Genomic DNA, 14924 nt, shown 5'->3' with positions numbered 1-14924 from the left:
TCGTGGCCGTCTCCTCCTCTGATCCTGCTATTATTACTGCAACTTTGGCAGTAGCAGCAGATCTGCCATTCAACAAGCATCGGACGTACATAAAACTAACGATCCTTGGTCACTGTGCTTCGATGAGCAAACAAAGGCGGAGAAAGCAGTGGGTGACATATGAGAAGGGCGGACATAGATTTTTAGCGTACGAGTGAACTTTACTTATTTCCTGCCCGTCACATAAATAATAATTAAAAATATATTAAGTTGATAAAATAGATTAATGTATTATATCACTCAATTTATAATAATAGTTGTAAAAAAGAAAAAATAAACTAGAACTTGTATAAGCACATTCACAACTATATTAATCAATTTTATTATTTTTTATATCTTAATTATTATTTAAATAACTTATAAGAAACAAGTGAATATCCATTCGTGTGTTAAAAAAAAGTATCCTGATGCGTATGGTGCCAGCCTGTAAGAATGCCTCCGGATTATATTGGAATTATAAATAGGACGCGGTGCGTTTGCGGACAGAGTAGATGATCAAGTTTGCATGTAATTTTATTTTTAAGTACAGAAGAAATACATCATAAAAATTGCCAAGTTTTACAACACCAAAATTTCTCTCATTTGTGCACTGTGTTCGTGTGAATTTTAAGGCTTTGCTGGCAACGAGATTGCCGGTTGACTCCGAGTCTCCGACATCATACGAGTCGTGTTGAGAGGGTCCGGTTCAGCTAAAGTTGATATAACAACTGCAACTCTAACAGTAGATGCAAATCCAATGGCTTAAATCAGTTTGGTGCACTGTAGCAAAAATACTGTATCACAAAATTCTATAGCATAAGATCTAAGCCGTTGATCCTCGGAATAAACGGATGAAACTTCGTGTAGTTCTAATCTACGGTCACCTTTGTAACTTGAGCTGATCCTAGCTGGTGCTAAGGAGTCTTGATGATGTTTTGTACGAGGTCCCATGGTTCCCATGTTTTGTACAGGAAGAAGAAAGAGGGTTAAAGGAAGAAGTGACGACATTAAGCGCTCGTTGGGGTCTGATGTGAGCCAACCGTTTAATATCTTAGGAACGGCTTAGATTGGCTACTGCTAAACTTACAGTCATGGTAGCGACTGTACCCGATCCGAATCGGGATCCCTAATCCTCTCACTTCTTCCACCTTGTCGCCGCCTTCAATTTCACCTCGCCGTCACACACCCCCTACGGCCGTCTCCGCAGAGAATTTAGATTAATTACTATCAAATTTGTGCGCCTCAATGTTTTTACCATCTAATCCATGTGTACTTTATAATATATCATTAGGATTGCTAATTAGTCTAGTTGATGCCATTTTTTCAGTTTTTCATATATTTCTTATTTTTTATTTTCGTTTATACTTTTTTTTAGGCATGTGGACAATTATGCCCTTAGGCCATCTACCAGAACCAAGATCGTCCTGCCGCCGCCGCGAGAGATCGCCCTGCCGCAGCCGCCGAGAAGATCGCCTTGCGCAGCCACCGAGCGTCGTCCCACCGCCGAGCGCCGTGCCGCAGTCGTCGACCCCGTGCCGTAGCCGTCAACCGCCGTGCCGCCGCCGAGCGCCGCGAGGAACAGCACGGCGCTCACTGGTTCCTCTACATTGTTACTTGTTAATCACTGCTGCTCACGGTTAAACTGGGTCATGCTGTTAGGCTATCACCAATATCGATCACTGCACTATTAGTTGTTCATGTATATGTTCTTGTACTTAATGGTATTAGGCTATCAGCATTAAGCAGCAAGTTTCAGAACATAGAGAAGGCCAAAGCATGCAGCCTCTGTGCAGCATCGTGATGATGACAGCCTCAATAATTGACCATACTGTTTGTAGACATCCATATGTAAGCATCGTGAGCTGTTCCTCGCGACGCTCCGCGGCGGGACGACGGTCGACGCTGCAGCACGACGCTCGGCGGCTGCGGCAGGGCGATCTTCTCGGCGGCTGCGGCAGGGCGATCTCTTGCGGCGGCGGAAGGGCAGGACGATCTTGGTTCTGGGAGGTGGGTCTAAGGGCATAATTGTTCACATGACTAGAAAAAAAGTATAAATCTATACTATTATAAAAAGTGATAAAGATTCTGCTAGTTTTTTCGTCCGTCACCCCATAGGCAGATTCTTCGCCAGACCGTCCTTCCATATCTTTACATAAAGTTTCTTTACCTTTTATTCAACATATAACATATACCAATTTTTTCGTCTGTCACAGCCAAGTCGCGCCAGGGCCGAGTCATGCGCTTCGCCAGGCTTGTTTCCAGGCCGCGTGCCATGAGGACGGCCCAGTCCGCCTCGCCCGAGTCTCCACGTGCCATGCGGACGGCCCACTGCCCAAGTCATGCGCCTCGCCACTCGCCAGGCTCAGGACTTGGGATCGATCAAAAGATGATTAAAAAGGAAATGCACGAAGAGATGATCAAGCGACAATGCATGGAAGGGGAAACAACTTACCATCATGCTCTTTTTTCTAGATCGATTTGTGCTAGCCTTTATACATATGAATTTTACATATTTGACTTCACTTCGAATCGAATTAGGATTTGACTTCCAATTTTAAATTCATATGTGCGCGATATGAAAACTAGGATTTGTTTGACGTCATTTTCTTAATCGTCCATGTTGTTCTTGATATTTGTCTGCCTTTGATATTAAATCATCTCGGATAAATATCAAAGTTAAACTTGACATACTATTCATTGATAACCTGAAAGAGTTTATCAATCATCTAACAAAGATTATGCATGCGGCTGTTCCTGGATCATTGGTCATATGGTAGGGCTGACAACTTGATATTTCCTACTGTATTATAAGAGGCCATGTAAAACTTCGTTTGGTGAGTTTGACAAATTATCATGGTGCCTCTCTGTTGATGATACATCGTTAACTATAGAAAAGATAATTAGTTATAAATACAATAATCTATGTCAGATCTAGCATTTAAACTTGATGGATATTTTTTTCTACCATAAGAAATCTAACCAATTGGCCTATATGTTGTCTGTTTTTATTATTGTTGTTTGCATATGTCTGCATATGTTAGGACTGTGTTCCCCTTGGTACTTGTGTATATTTGAATTTTTTTACTTGTAGCAACGCACGGGCTATTTTCTAGTGAAAATAAAAAATAAGAAATATATGAAAAACTGAAAAGTGGTACCAAATAGACTAATTAGCAATCCTAATGACATATTACAGAGTACGTACGGATTATATGGTAAAAAAGTTGAGGCGTTTTTATTACATAGTACGGATTATATGGTAAAAAAGTTGAGGCGTGGGGATGTGATAGTAATTAATCTAAATTCTCGTCTCCGCACGAGCCTCTCCCGCGCCCCCAAAAGCGCTGAAAATGTCTTCGCACTGAAACCCTAATCACGGGATGGATCTTCTCTCCGCGGCCTACGGTGCCACCTCTGACGACGACGACGGCACCGAGGCCACCCCAACCCCAAGCTGGGCCGCGACGGGCTTCTCCTCCGCCGCTGGACCTCCCCCGAAGCGGCCGCGGTGGGAGCGTCCCCAGTACCTCCCACCGCACCCACATCCCATCCCTGAACCGGCCTTGCCGTGCGCGCCGCCGCTTGCCCACCCCGCTAGCGGCAGGTACGTCTCCAAGAGGGAGCGGGCCCTACTGGCTGCGTCGCTCTCGCCCGTGGAGTCCTCGTCGCCGCTTCCTCCATCCGCGGCAACTCAGCGGGATTCTCCTGGTGAGGATTTTTGGCCACTTGTAGCAAAAGCTGCAACATGGCAACCATCCTTTTTCTCCTCTTGATGAACTGATTATATCTATCTGGATATATACTTCCGTTTTGTGATTAGTTGCACGAATTGGAAACATGGATTTATGTCTTCAAATTATTTTTAGTTCAGTGTTTAGGAAATTGCTGTCATCCATCCCCCAAAGACAAAATGGCTTATAAATAATATAAAGGATGTTAAAATGGGCTTGATGTGTCTATCTGGACATCTCAGAACTCAGAAGGCTGAACCTGAAAAACTATGTGGAGAATTTTAGTGAGGACTTTGGCAAATGCCAATTGAACTTATGCGATAGAACCAGTCCTATTTTTGTTATTATGATGGATTTAGGGCTTTAAGCAGTTAAAACATTATTAGTTTAAATTTTCCCCTTCGAATGGGTTTTGTGTCACTTGCTCATGTGTCTTGTTCATTTTATTTCAGCTGTTGGATCTATCTGTGATTCAAATTTGCGAGATGATATTTTTCACTCCTTGCGATGCCAACCAAAACCTGGATCAACAAGAAGGTTGCCTTTGAAGCTCTCAGTCTCTTTGGCGAGTCACACCAAAGCAGTCAATTGTTTAGATTGGTCACCAAGCCATGGTCGGTATTTATTATTTTATAGTTTTACTTCTTCACTTCTCAGTTTGACTTATATTGATGAAAAGTAAAAAAAACACACACACTTAGACATCTGTTAGTTCTAAGTTTTTTGCATAGAATATGTTGGAAAAATATTGGGATCTTCCATTCTGGCTTCTGGGACAATAATATGTTTTTAAGTCCAGACAATTTGATAAGAAAACATTACATTTATTTTTTGATAACTACTAGACAAGTATGTGCACTTTATGCCATGGTATTAACATTCAAAGTTAATGGTATTATTATGGTGATTATAAGAAAACATCATTACTTTCTTGCTGGAAACACGAGTATGAACTTTTCAACTTGGTTAACAAACTTTCTGGGCCGCTCTTGATGTTTTAACAGTTTATAACTGGAATTAAATTGGTAGATGTGCACAATGACTAATTGAATTCTTGTCAGTTATTATGCTTTTGTAAGTCTTTTTGATAATGTTGTTTGTCTGAGAGGACTAAAACCATTTCACAAGTTAAAAAAAACACTTGCTCTGAACGTTTTTCGCCGTTTGTAAATGGACTCAAAAAAGTAGATCCGCAGAAAGTTCACTGTTTGGGAAAAGTACACAGTAAACAAAGAGAACATAGGGAGGGACAATGTACTTTAATACATTTTGTGAAAATACTTTAATAATCATTTATAATAACAAATACAAATTTTCTTATTGTGCACTCCATAGCCTAGAGATTGCGATCCATCTCTAGAATGTGGTCTCCAGATTCCCGGTGCCCCGAGCAACTTCTAGTTAACTACCTCTGCAGGTCCAATGAGCAATGGGCACTGTAGGTGTGTTATCAACATCGATACTACCTCATCTCCGCATGCATGGAGACCATTCAAACCGAAGACTGGACCATGAGTTCTCTAGCAGGCTTGATTTATGGAATTAATTGACCATGAGTTCCTTGGGACCCTGGGAACAAGATTACCACATCACCGGAGATGGATTGTCATCGGTAGGCTATGGATTGCACAACTGGGTGATGTGTATTTGTTATTATAAAAGATTAATAAAGTGTTTTTTTAGTTTTCTGTATTCAAGTACACATACAATTATTAGGCTTTACCCCTGTGTTGAGAACTTCTGACAGTTTCTTGCGTTCAAATATTCACCAATGCTTTGGACAATTTGTTTCCTTCTCTATGATGTCACATAGCAAACATATGGTCAAACTTTCATTCAAATACCTTCAATGATTGTGAAGTTGTAGCTAGAAGACTAAGAAGAGCAATCTATTAGTCCATTTTTCTTTGATTACATGGAATATAAATATATAATTGCACTATATCTTATTATTTGCTTCATGCATGGACTAAATACTCTTTGTGTGCAAATATTAGAAGTAAATACCTTAATTTCGTGTTGCTTAAGGTGATAGATATAATAAGATTATTCCCTTTGTTTGTGTTGACATGTACTTCTAATTATGGTGTTCGCTCCTAAATTATTACTCCCTTCATCCCTAAATGTTTGATGCCGTTGACTTTTTTATATACGTTTGACTACTCGTGTTATTCAAAAAAATTACGTAATTATTAATTATTTTTATATCATTTGATTTATTATTAAATATAGTTTTATGTATATATATAGTTTTACATATTTGACAAAAAAATTTGAATAAAACAAATAGTCAAACGTATATAAAAAAGTCAACGGCGTCAAACATTTAGGGACGGAGGTAGTACTTCTAAAGCATCATGCATGTTACAATGAGTTGAAGGCAAGTTTCAGCTCCAAATATTGTGTATGCTAACAAAAGGAAGGTTACTTTACTTACACAATACCCAACATCATTTTTTCATAGTATCTTTAATAAATTAGAATACTCTTAAGTCAGCAAAAACTAACAAGGAAGAAACTTTACAGCACATCTTCTCGCTTCTGCTGGAATGGACCATACAGTCCACGTATTTAATGTTTGGAACAAAGGAAATACAACTGCTCGTGTTTTCAAATTTCATACCGCTGCTGTGAAGGATGTGAGGTGGTCCCTTAATGGGTTTTCTTTGCTTTCTGGAGGGTTTGATTGTTCCTTACGGTTAGTTGATGTTGAGCAAGGTAAAGAAATAAAGGTGTTCAAGGAGGATCAAGCTGTGGAGGTCATCAAGTTTAATCCAAGCAATTCAAACCTCTTTCTGTCTGGTGGGTCTAAAGGTTCTCTTAGACTATGGGATATTCGAAGTGGTTTGGTGACTAAAGAGTACCAAAGAAGTCTTGGCACCATCCTTGACATTGAATTCAGTTCTGATGGTAAACAGTTTATCTGTTCAACAGACACATCCAGTAGTAATATTAGTGAGAATTCTATAATCTTATGGGATACCCTTCGACAAGTTCCTTTATCTAACCAGGTAACATGTTGCTAATTTATGTTACACTGTTTATACATAGCAAAATATCTTGTTTTCACTGATGATCTTTTCCATTCTTTTGCATGAATTTAGTGTAAGCATACTTCAGTAGACTGCAAACCTGAAGATATCCTTAATTTTGCTGTGGTCTTATGTGCTTATTATACTGTCTTTGTTTGGTCATGTAAGCTTCCCTTGAATTGCTCTGTTTTGATTGCTACAGCTTCAAATACATACACTAGTAAGGAAACATGAATTTATACATAGTGAAGGCGGAGCATCTTGATTTTGGTTCTATACCTTTTCTGAATGTTTCAGTATGCCACTGCACCTTGCTTGATGTTGCTTCATAATTTGTACTTGATAGCAAGACAGTTCAATTTTGTTCCCCTAAATTGTAATGAATGCCTGATATGTTGGTATGAGTGCCTCACTATCCATTTTGGTCTGGTAAGGAATTCTTACTCCCTCCAGTTCTATAATATTTGTTGGTTTGGACAAGACTAAGGTCAAATTTCATGAACTTTGACTATAAATAACTTTTTACTTTAGAAGCATAGAGACTATATGTATAGATTAGTTTTGGAAGACACTTCAATAAAATCATATGTTTGTTGATATTTTTGTATACATTGTAATATAAAATATTGTCAAAGTTGTTTTTTTTTTGGAGATCTGTTCTTGTCCAAAATGACAAGTACTATGGAACCAGAGGGAGTATTACTTTATGGGCTAATGTTTGACGAATCTGTCAACTTAAAGTTGTGACTATTATGGTAATATGATACTTTCTCTGCATACTAATAATTTGTAACTTGAAATCAATCGGGTATACTGCTTTGCAATGATTAAAACACGATTTTTCATATTGAGATCTTTGAATTAGATAGTGAAACACTTGGTTCACTGAATAGATCTTGCAATAATATGAGTTGGCTCGACATGACTACACTGAACTTGACAAAAATTGCATTCTGTATGACAGGTTTATACAGAAGCATACACGTGTCCTTGTGTGAGATACCACCCATTTGAATCTTCTTTTGTCGCTCAATCCAACGGCAACTACATAGCAATGTTTTCAGCAAGGTCACCATTCAAGCTTAACAAGTATATGCGGTATGAAGGACATGGAGTGTGGGGTTTCCCAGTGAAGTGCAATTTTTCTTTTAGCGGGAAGGAACTTGCATCTGGTTCATCCGATGGCTGTATCTATTTTTACGATTACAAGTCATCGAGAATTTTGAGCAAAATAGAGGCCTTCAAAGAAGCCTGCATTGACGTCGCATACCATCCTGTTATGCCCAATGTGATTGCTTCATGTAGCTGGGCCGGTCAAATATCTGTTTTCGAATGACAGTAAAGCGTGCTTGTTTCCCCATTTCGTGCCATAGATTGAAGCTATCCTGTTCACTGGTGCGGTCTTCCTGGTCGCCTGATTCGAGTTATTCGCTCCATATTTAAAGGTATGACGCAAGACTCTAATGGCATCCACAGAGAAAACGAAGATATTTCATATGCAAGCGGATGAAAGGCTCCAAGCAAACTGATCAAACTGAACATCATGAATACGCACAATGAACCTTTCCTTACACGTGTATGTCCCACGTGATTTTTACGCCATACTCACACAAACATACACTATACTTATAGAACTAATATGTAATTACAAATGTAATAGTCTCAAGTAACCTAATAATTTACTAATAGCTTAATGCTAGTTACGTTATTACTTCATACAGTCCACAATATTTGGATTTATTCAAACTTCTAAAGTTTTGACAAGTAATTTTGTGTTAAAATAAATTTATGAAATAGAATAAGTTTATGATATTATGAAATTACTTTACGAGGAGTCTATATATATTTAAACTAATTATTTATGAAATTATTGATGGTTGATATTTTTAGAAACTAAACATTTGATTTGTTCCTTAAATAAATCATGACATTGAATGCTTAAGGTAACAAAACCATTTCACACTATACAATTTAGACATATATACCGAGAAACTACACATAAATATAAATATATCGAATGTACGTAACGTGATTGAAACGTACTCATGATTCTAAATCGGGTTATGAACAAGAGTGTTTGCATCACCACTCGGACAAGTGTTATAGAGTAGTACGTTAATGATGTCACACTGTAGCCAAGCATGAAAGGTGCAACGTGGTAGATGAACAACGAGCAATCATGTGTAGTGCTTTTCAAAAATCTTATTCAGCCTCTCCTGGTGAAGGATGTTGAAGGCGAAGATTTTGGAGACATGCTCTACCGACCTTTCGATGCATGCTAGTGAATCAGATGGAGTAGACAACGTGCAACGACGTGGTATAGAGGATGTGGCAAAGTCCTAAGTTTTTTTTTGCATACATTACGTAGAGGCAATGACTCAGTATTTATGCAAAGATTAGGATGTGTGATAAAACCGTCGGTATTACCTCTATAACTCATAACCGAAGTAAAACAAAACTAAAAAAGAAATCACATCTATGTGTGCAAGCATAAGGAGCCTATTTTGGTGGATCAATCATGTGCATGTCACGTGCGTTCGTGCCTAACTAGGCGAGGCAAGCGAGCGAGTGCGTGTTGTTTCTAGTTATCTCTTACACCATTGCTCAAATGGCTAGTATAACATCCTTCCTTTTAATTAGGTTCCCATCTCCTAGAATAAGTAAGGTAAGACTAAATTTCACATACATGCCTCCTATAAGATAGATTTTCAAGATTTTCTTAGAAATTATTTTCTCCTTTGGGCTAAAGCCCATAGTCAAATTCAAATTCCACCGCTATATCTCAAATTCCCATAGAGGTTTGTCTATTTTCTTTGTATTGTTTATATACTAGTGTTTCTCGAAGACCGTGTTGAATATCTATCTCGAAATCAAAGCTAAATTTACTCATAACTTAAATAATAGACTATACCCTAAATTGTATGTTTTGTGCAAGCAAATTTCATTTGAAGCCTTCGTTAATACTAGATACTTGAAGCCTTCATTAATATTAAGTCATACTTAGGGGTGGAAACGAGCCGAGCCGGCTTGTGAAAGCTTGGTCAAAGATAGGCTTAGCTTGGCTAAACTTGATAAAGAAAACGAGAAAAAGGCAACTCGGCTTGGCTTGTTTCAAATCTCGAGCTAGCTTGGTCAGGGATACTGGCAGCGCGAGGGCGTCGAGATCGAGTGGCACTGGGAAGGGAGGCCAGAGCCGGTCAGCCACAAGGGAGGGAGGTGGCACCGTGGTAGCTGGCAACTTCTCTCGCCGCCTAGTCATGCTCACCGTCTCGATCTCGATGTGACGACAGTGTGGTCGTGTGAGAAGCCATGAATAGGAGGAGAGTTTCTGTTGTGAAAGTGCATAATAGGTTATGGTTTCTCTATTTCTTATGGGCCAGACAACTTATTAATGGACCAGGTTAGTTTTTCACAGCTCGACAAGCCTACCGAGCGGCTTGCAAGTTAGCCCGGGCTCGGCTTGATTTGTAAACGAGCTATGGAGACAGCTTAGGCTTGTCTTGTTTAGTTTTCAAGCCGAGCCGAGCTTCGTGAGCTCAAGCCAAGCCTGAGCCGAGCTCACCGAGCCCGAGCTTTTTATCTACCCCTAGTCATACTGGATGATCTCCATAAATCACGATAAACCGTTGAGCTCGTATAGGCGTACTTTTTAAAGAATGCTCTATAAAATAGCATCTTCTCTATTTAAAGCCAACATATTGTATTAAGGTTGTTCGAAAATCAATATGTCATCAACATGCAGGTAGAAAATAAATCCTCACCTCCACCATCCAGATAAGATTGTAGAAGCTTATTTATTTTAATATAAATTTTAAGTTGTTTATTTTGTGACCTGCGGGTGTTAAATAGAGCAGATGGAAGTAGTACTGTGGAAGGATCTGCTCCACAAGAATTTGGTTGACGTGTCACGTGCGCCGGGGGTGATTTGGCCAGCTCAGATGCAGCCTCCATCCCTCGCCGCCGCCGCCTTGCTCAACGACAACACAACGCACCATCCAGATGCTGCCGTTACCTCTCGCAGCCTGATGACCCACCCACCACCATTCAAAAAAAACGGACGTTTAACTTTTTGCCAGTTTTCTTAACAAAATCCTTATATTTTTTTATATGACATCATTAATTTTTAATCTATGTTTAACCATTCGTCTTATTCAAATTTATATTCAAATATGCAAAGTTATAAGACATACTTAAAGTTCCTATAATAATAAATCATATTATCACAGAATAACTAATAATTATATAATTTTTTAATAAGACAAATAGTTAAACGTGGAGAAAAATCAACGGCGTCATATAAAAAAAATATAGAGGGAGTAGTTAGTAATTTATTTCCAACTATATGTGAGGATAGCAGGTAGTAAGCATTAAATATTATTATTATTAATGTGTCCGTGCTAACGCTACGGTGTCAACTATATCAGTGTTGCTTCTACGACTGCATTGTTATCTATTTTTATTGTAGCATCAAAAATAAATATTACATTGATTATTTACATACATATACATAAATTCTAAGAAAACATATATCGACAGATGATTAATTATATATGCTTAAGCCTTCTTTCTTGCACGATATTCACATTTTCTTCGTGTAGATTCTCTTCTTATGTTGTACTTCATCAGGATGTGTTAGTCCGTAAATCACCTAGGTTGTTGGTTATATCTCTTAATACAACGCGTGCTCCAAGGGATGCACCTTTTCCATCCATACATAATTTTCGCTTATAAATTAGAGTTTTCTATTGAGTTTATAAATATACGTAACACATCGCTACTATAATAGTAAATAGTAAAAAAAGATAGATAGTCCATTCACAAGAATAATATATTAGTGATATATTAGAACCATTTAAATTAATGTCCATACAACATAATGTAGATTTAAACTTAATCTCAATAAGAAAATTATATTTTGCATAACAATCCATCAAAATCATTCACAAGTAATAGGTCATAATCAGATATTCAATTTGTTACTCAAGCATGCAAATTTGTTTCATGTCACGAGATATTTGTACATACATAGGAATATATATATTTGTACATACACACTAATGGTAATTTGCAAGCTTACATACATAGGAATATATATATAGACATTGTTAAATCTTATATAAATGATACAACTATATATATATATAATATATAGAGAGTTTGTATTTTATGTTAGAAGAGAGCAGAAATATATATATAGAGGTGTTTCTGCACCTTAGACGTGAAGGGAGTAGAGGCTTATATATATATATATATCAACAGTAAGGCAAAGAAACCAGAAACATTGTGAGAAATGAACTGGAAATAATTGCTTTTACAATTTCGTTTTTCTTACAGTGTAAACGAAGACAACTGCTTCCATGCACATTACATTAAAAATGGACTCCATCGTTTCTTATTAACATGCAGTAGCATGCAAGTGAATTTTGCAATGTGAAATCTATCACACGGCATTATCTCATCTCAGTACACTGTACACATAATAGTCCACAACTGGATATGTCAATCCTGTGGTCAAATTGAAAAAAAAAACAAGGACGTAGGTATGTATCTATAAGAAAAGAAGATAGTAAGTTGGTTCAGTGTTGGAAGACAAATGATTTAGCTTTACTTTATTTGATTTGCTAGATTAAAAACCTTGCGTGGATGATACTTCAGGAATTAGGACAATGAATTATTATTAAATATGCATATACTACTTACTGAAGATAATCTTATAGCTATGATTTCACGAGATAAACAACAAAAGAAGCCAGCTTTTATAAATGAGTGTAAAATCTCCTCATTCATCAATGAACTTATACATAGAGAAGAATATTAGATATTATGACTTCAAGCCTAGATGCTTACCGTGATGTTATATTTGAAGTAGAGGTCAAGAACCATAGAGAAGTACTCTAGTTCATCCTTAACTACAGGGAACGAGCATGTTTCATATTTCTCTAAAAAAAATAGAAACCTGAATCTGCCTGAAGTGGAATTAATATCTGAACTAATCATCATAGCTGTTAAGTTCATACAAGTTCAAATGATTTGAGGAACATTACCATACTAAAGATACGCAGCGAATGACCAAGCAGCAAATTTCAACAACATACAGGAAAACATCACAAAAGGTTAGTTGCAATTCTGATTGTACTTGTACAATACAATCCATTTATAAAACCAAATATACCTCACGAGCCCAGAAGGGCCCCTTGCCACTGAAGGAGGTAGAGGAGGATGAGCAGTACAGGGAAGGCCAGTGCTTGTCTTATTGTCTAGTGACGCCAGAAAATTGAATGATGAAACTATGCGTCAATAAAGTTAGCACCAAAGTATAATTAATCACCTTGACATGTTCGCTTATCTAGAACGCAATTAAACGTGTTAGGATTGAGGTAGAGACATGAGCTCTGCAGCTAGGAGAGTATCTTGTCCATGTCAAAGTTCGTGTGGCGGCGACAACCAGGTCCCGCCAGTTCGGCCACAACCGCTCCATCCTTCCATAGTTGCAATATACAAAAACACACATACATCGATCAGGAATTAATTCGCTTCAGCAGAAAACCTAAAACTAAAATCGAACACAAGAACGAATTAAACCAATCGATCGAGCGGCCGGCGCCGCACACTTACGGATCATGAACATCTGGAAATGTTTCGAGCTGCAAGTGAAATGGATGACATAAGAAAACAAAAAATTCTGAATAACTCGAAACGACCAAGCTGGCCGGTCAGCCGATGAGCATGCGCATCCGGCGATGGTGACGAGGAGGTTGCGAAGAGGAGGAAACCACGGGGGTTTGCTTACCCTTTGTAATTTCAGACTGCCAGTGTCGTCCATGCTGTCAGCAATGGCTTCGAGACGGCGCTGTCGCAACTTCTTGGCCTTGCCTTCACCGGGCGGCATTAGACACCGCGCTGTCGGTGTGACTGGGCTATGCGTGCGGGGAGTGGAGGGCGGTCGAGGCGCGGAGGAAGTGGTGGCGGCAGTTGCGGCGCGGATCGGGCGGGGGCGGAGCCGCGGAGGAATCGGCGACGGTTTTGTTTCTCCGGTGGGATGTAGACGGATGTAAGCCGTTCATTTTAACGTAGATGATTCTATCTGTTATCTGTTAGATTCTATTAGCCATGAGTCTTTTGTATTGGTGCACTATAGGATAGAACACATGAGTTATGAGTTTTCGTGTTGGTGCACTATAGGATAATAAATCTTATTACCTGGTAATAGCCATTATGAAGGTGCTGAATAACTACTACCGAAAAATAGTGCTACTACCAGGTATAAACAAATAAATAATATTTTTTCTCACCCATCAAGCTCCTAACTCCTATAAAACTTGATATTTTTTCTAAAGTGGGCCCCACCTTACTTCCCATCTTCTACATAAACATTGTGGATTGTGTAAGAGCAAGTTCAATAGTACAACCAACTGCTCTGGAATTTTGATACTTTGGTCTTTTTGAAAAATTTATTTTACAAATAGACCCCTAAAAAACTTATTGCATAAATAGACCTTTTTTGACCGCGCCAATGATATTGTCACCATCGTTATATAGGACGGCGCCAATCTTGACACACGAACCTAATATTTTCATATGGAGGATGGCGCTAATGACGTTGGCGCCGTCCTCCTGACACACGAACCTAATTTCATCTGGAGGACGGCGCCAATGACATTGGCGCCGTCCTATACAATGACCGCGGTTAAAAAGATCTATTTATGCAATAAGTTTTTTATGGGTCTATTTATAAAATAAGTTTTTTAAAAGGACCAAAATATGAAAATTGCAGACCAACTACTGGCTACAAATTATCTGTAGCCAACTTAACAGCCAATTTATACAATAGTCATATACTGGCTACATTGGCGCCGTCCTACTTGTCATACACATGTATCTTGGAGTCCATACTACAACTAGTTACAAATTTATAGTCTATGCTCTTCTCTCCTCTCTTATCACCTTAAAATATACTTACAACTGACTTATTATACCTGCTCTAAGCAACTACTATTGCCTACTGCTGACATACATTGAAGATGCCCTTAGAGCAAGTTCAATAGTATAGCTAACTACTAGCTCCAATTTATCTATAATCAATTTAATAGTTAATTTATATAATAGTTATGTACAAAACATTAATACATGGTTCCACATGTCA

The 14924-nt window shown here is 38.4% G+C and overlaps 1 protein-coding gene and 1 long non-coding RNA gene across 2 annotated transcripts; one reads left to right on the top strand and one right to left on the bottom strand.

The window, feature by feature from the left end:
* The first annotated feature begins 3356 nt into the window (after positions 1–3356).
* On the top strand, positions 3357–8501 carry LOC102718144 (WD repeat-containing protein 25). The gene is made up of 4 exons (XM_006647156.2): positions 3357–3726; positions 4202–4363; positions 6276–6760; positions 7746–8501. The coding sequence occupies exons 1-4, from the start codon at positions 3399–3401 to the stop codon at positions 8115–8117; spliced, it is 1347 nt and encodes a 448-aa protein (XP_006647219.1). The 5' UTR covers positions 3357–3398; the 3' UTR covers positions 8118–8501.
* A 4119-nt stretch (positions 8502–12620) lies between these two features.
* On the bottom strand, positions 12621–13827 carry LOC107303628. Its single transcript, XR_001549586.2, has 3 exons — positions 13572–13827; positions 13397–13425; positions 12621–13260 (listed from the first exon to the last, which is right to left on the bottom strand). It is a non-coding gene; the product is annotated as an uncharacterized LOC107303628 (long non-coding RNA).
* Positions 13828–14924: the final 1097 nt, after the last annotated feature.

The sequence above is a fragment of the Oryza brachyantha genome, chromosome 2, assembly GCF_000231095.2.
Source record: "Oryza brachyantha chromosome 2, ObraRS2, whole genome shotgun sequence".
NCBI classification, from domain to species: Eukaryota; Viridiplantae; Streptophyta; class Magnoliopsida; order Poales; family Poaceae; genus Oryza; species Oryza brachyantha.
This window is presented reverse-complemented; position numbering and strand designations above follow the sequence as displayed.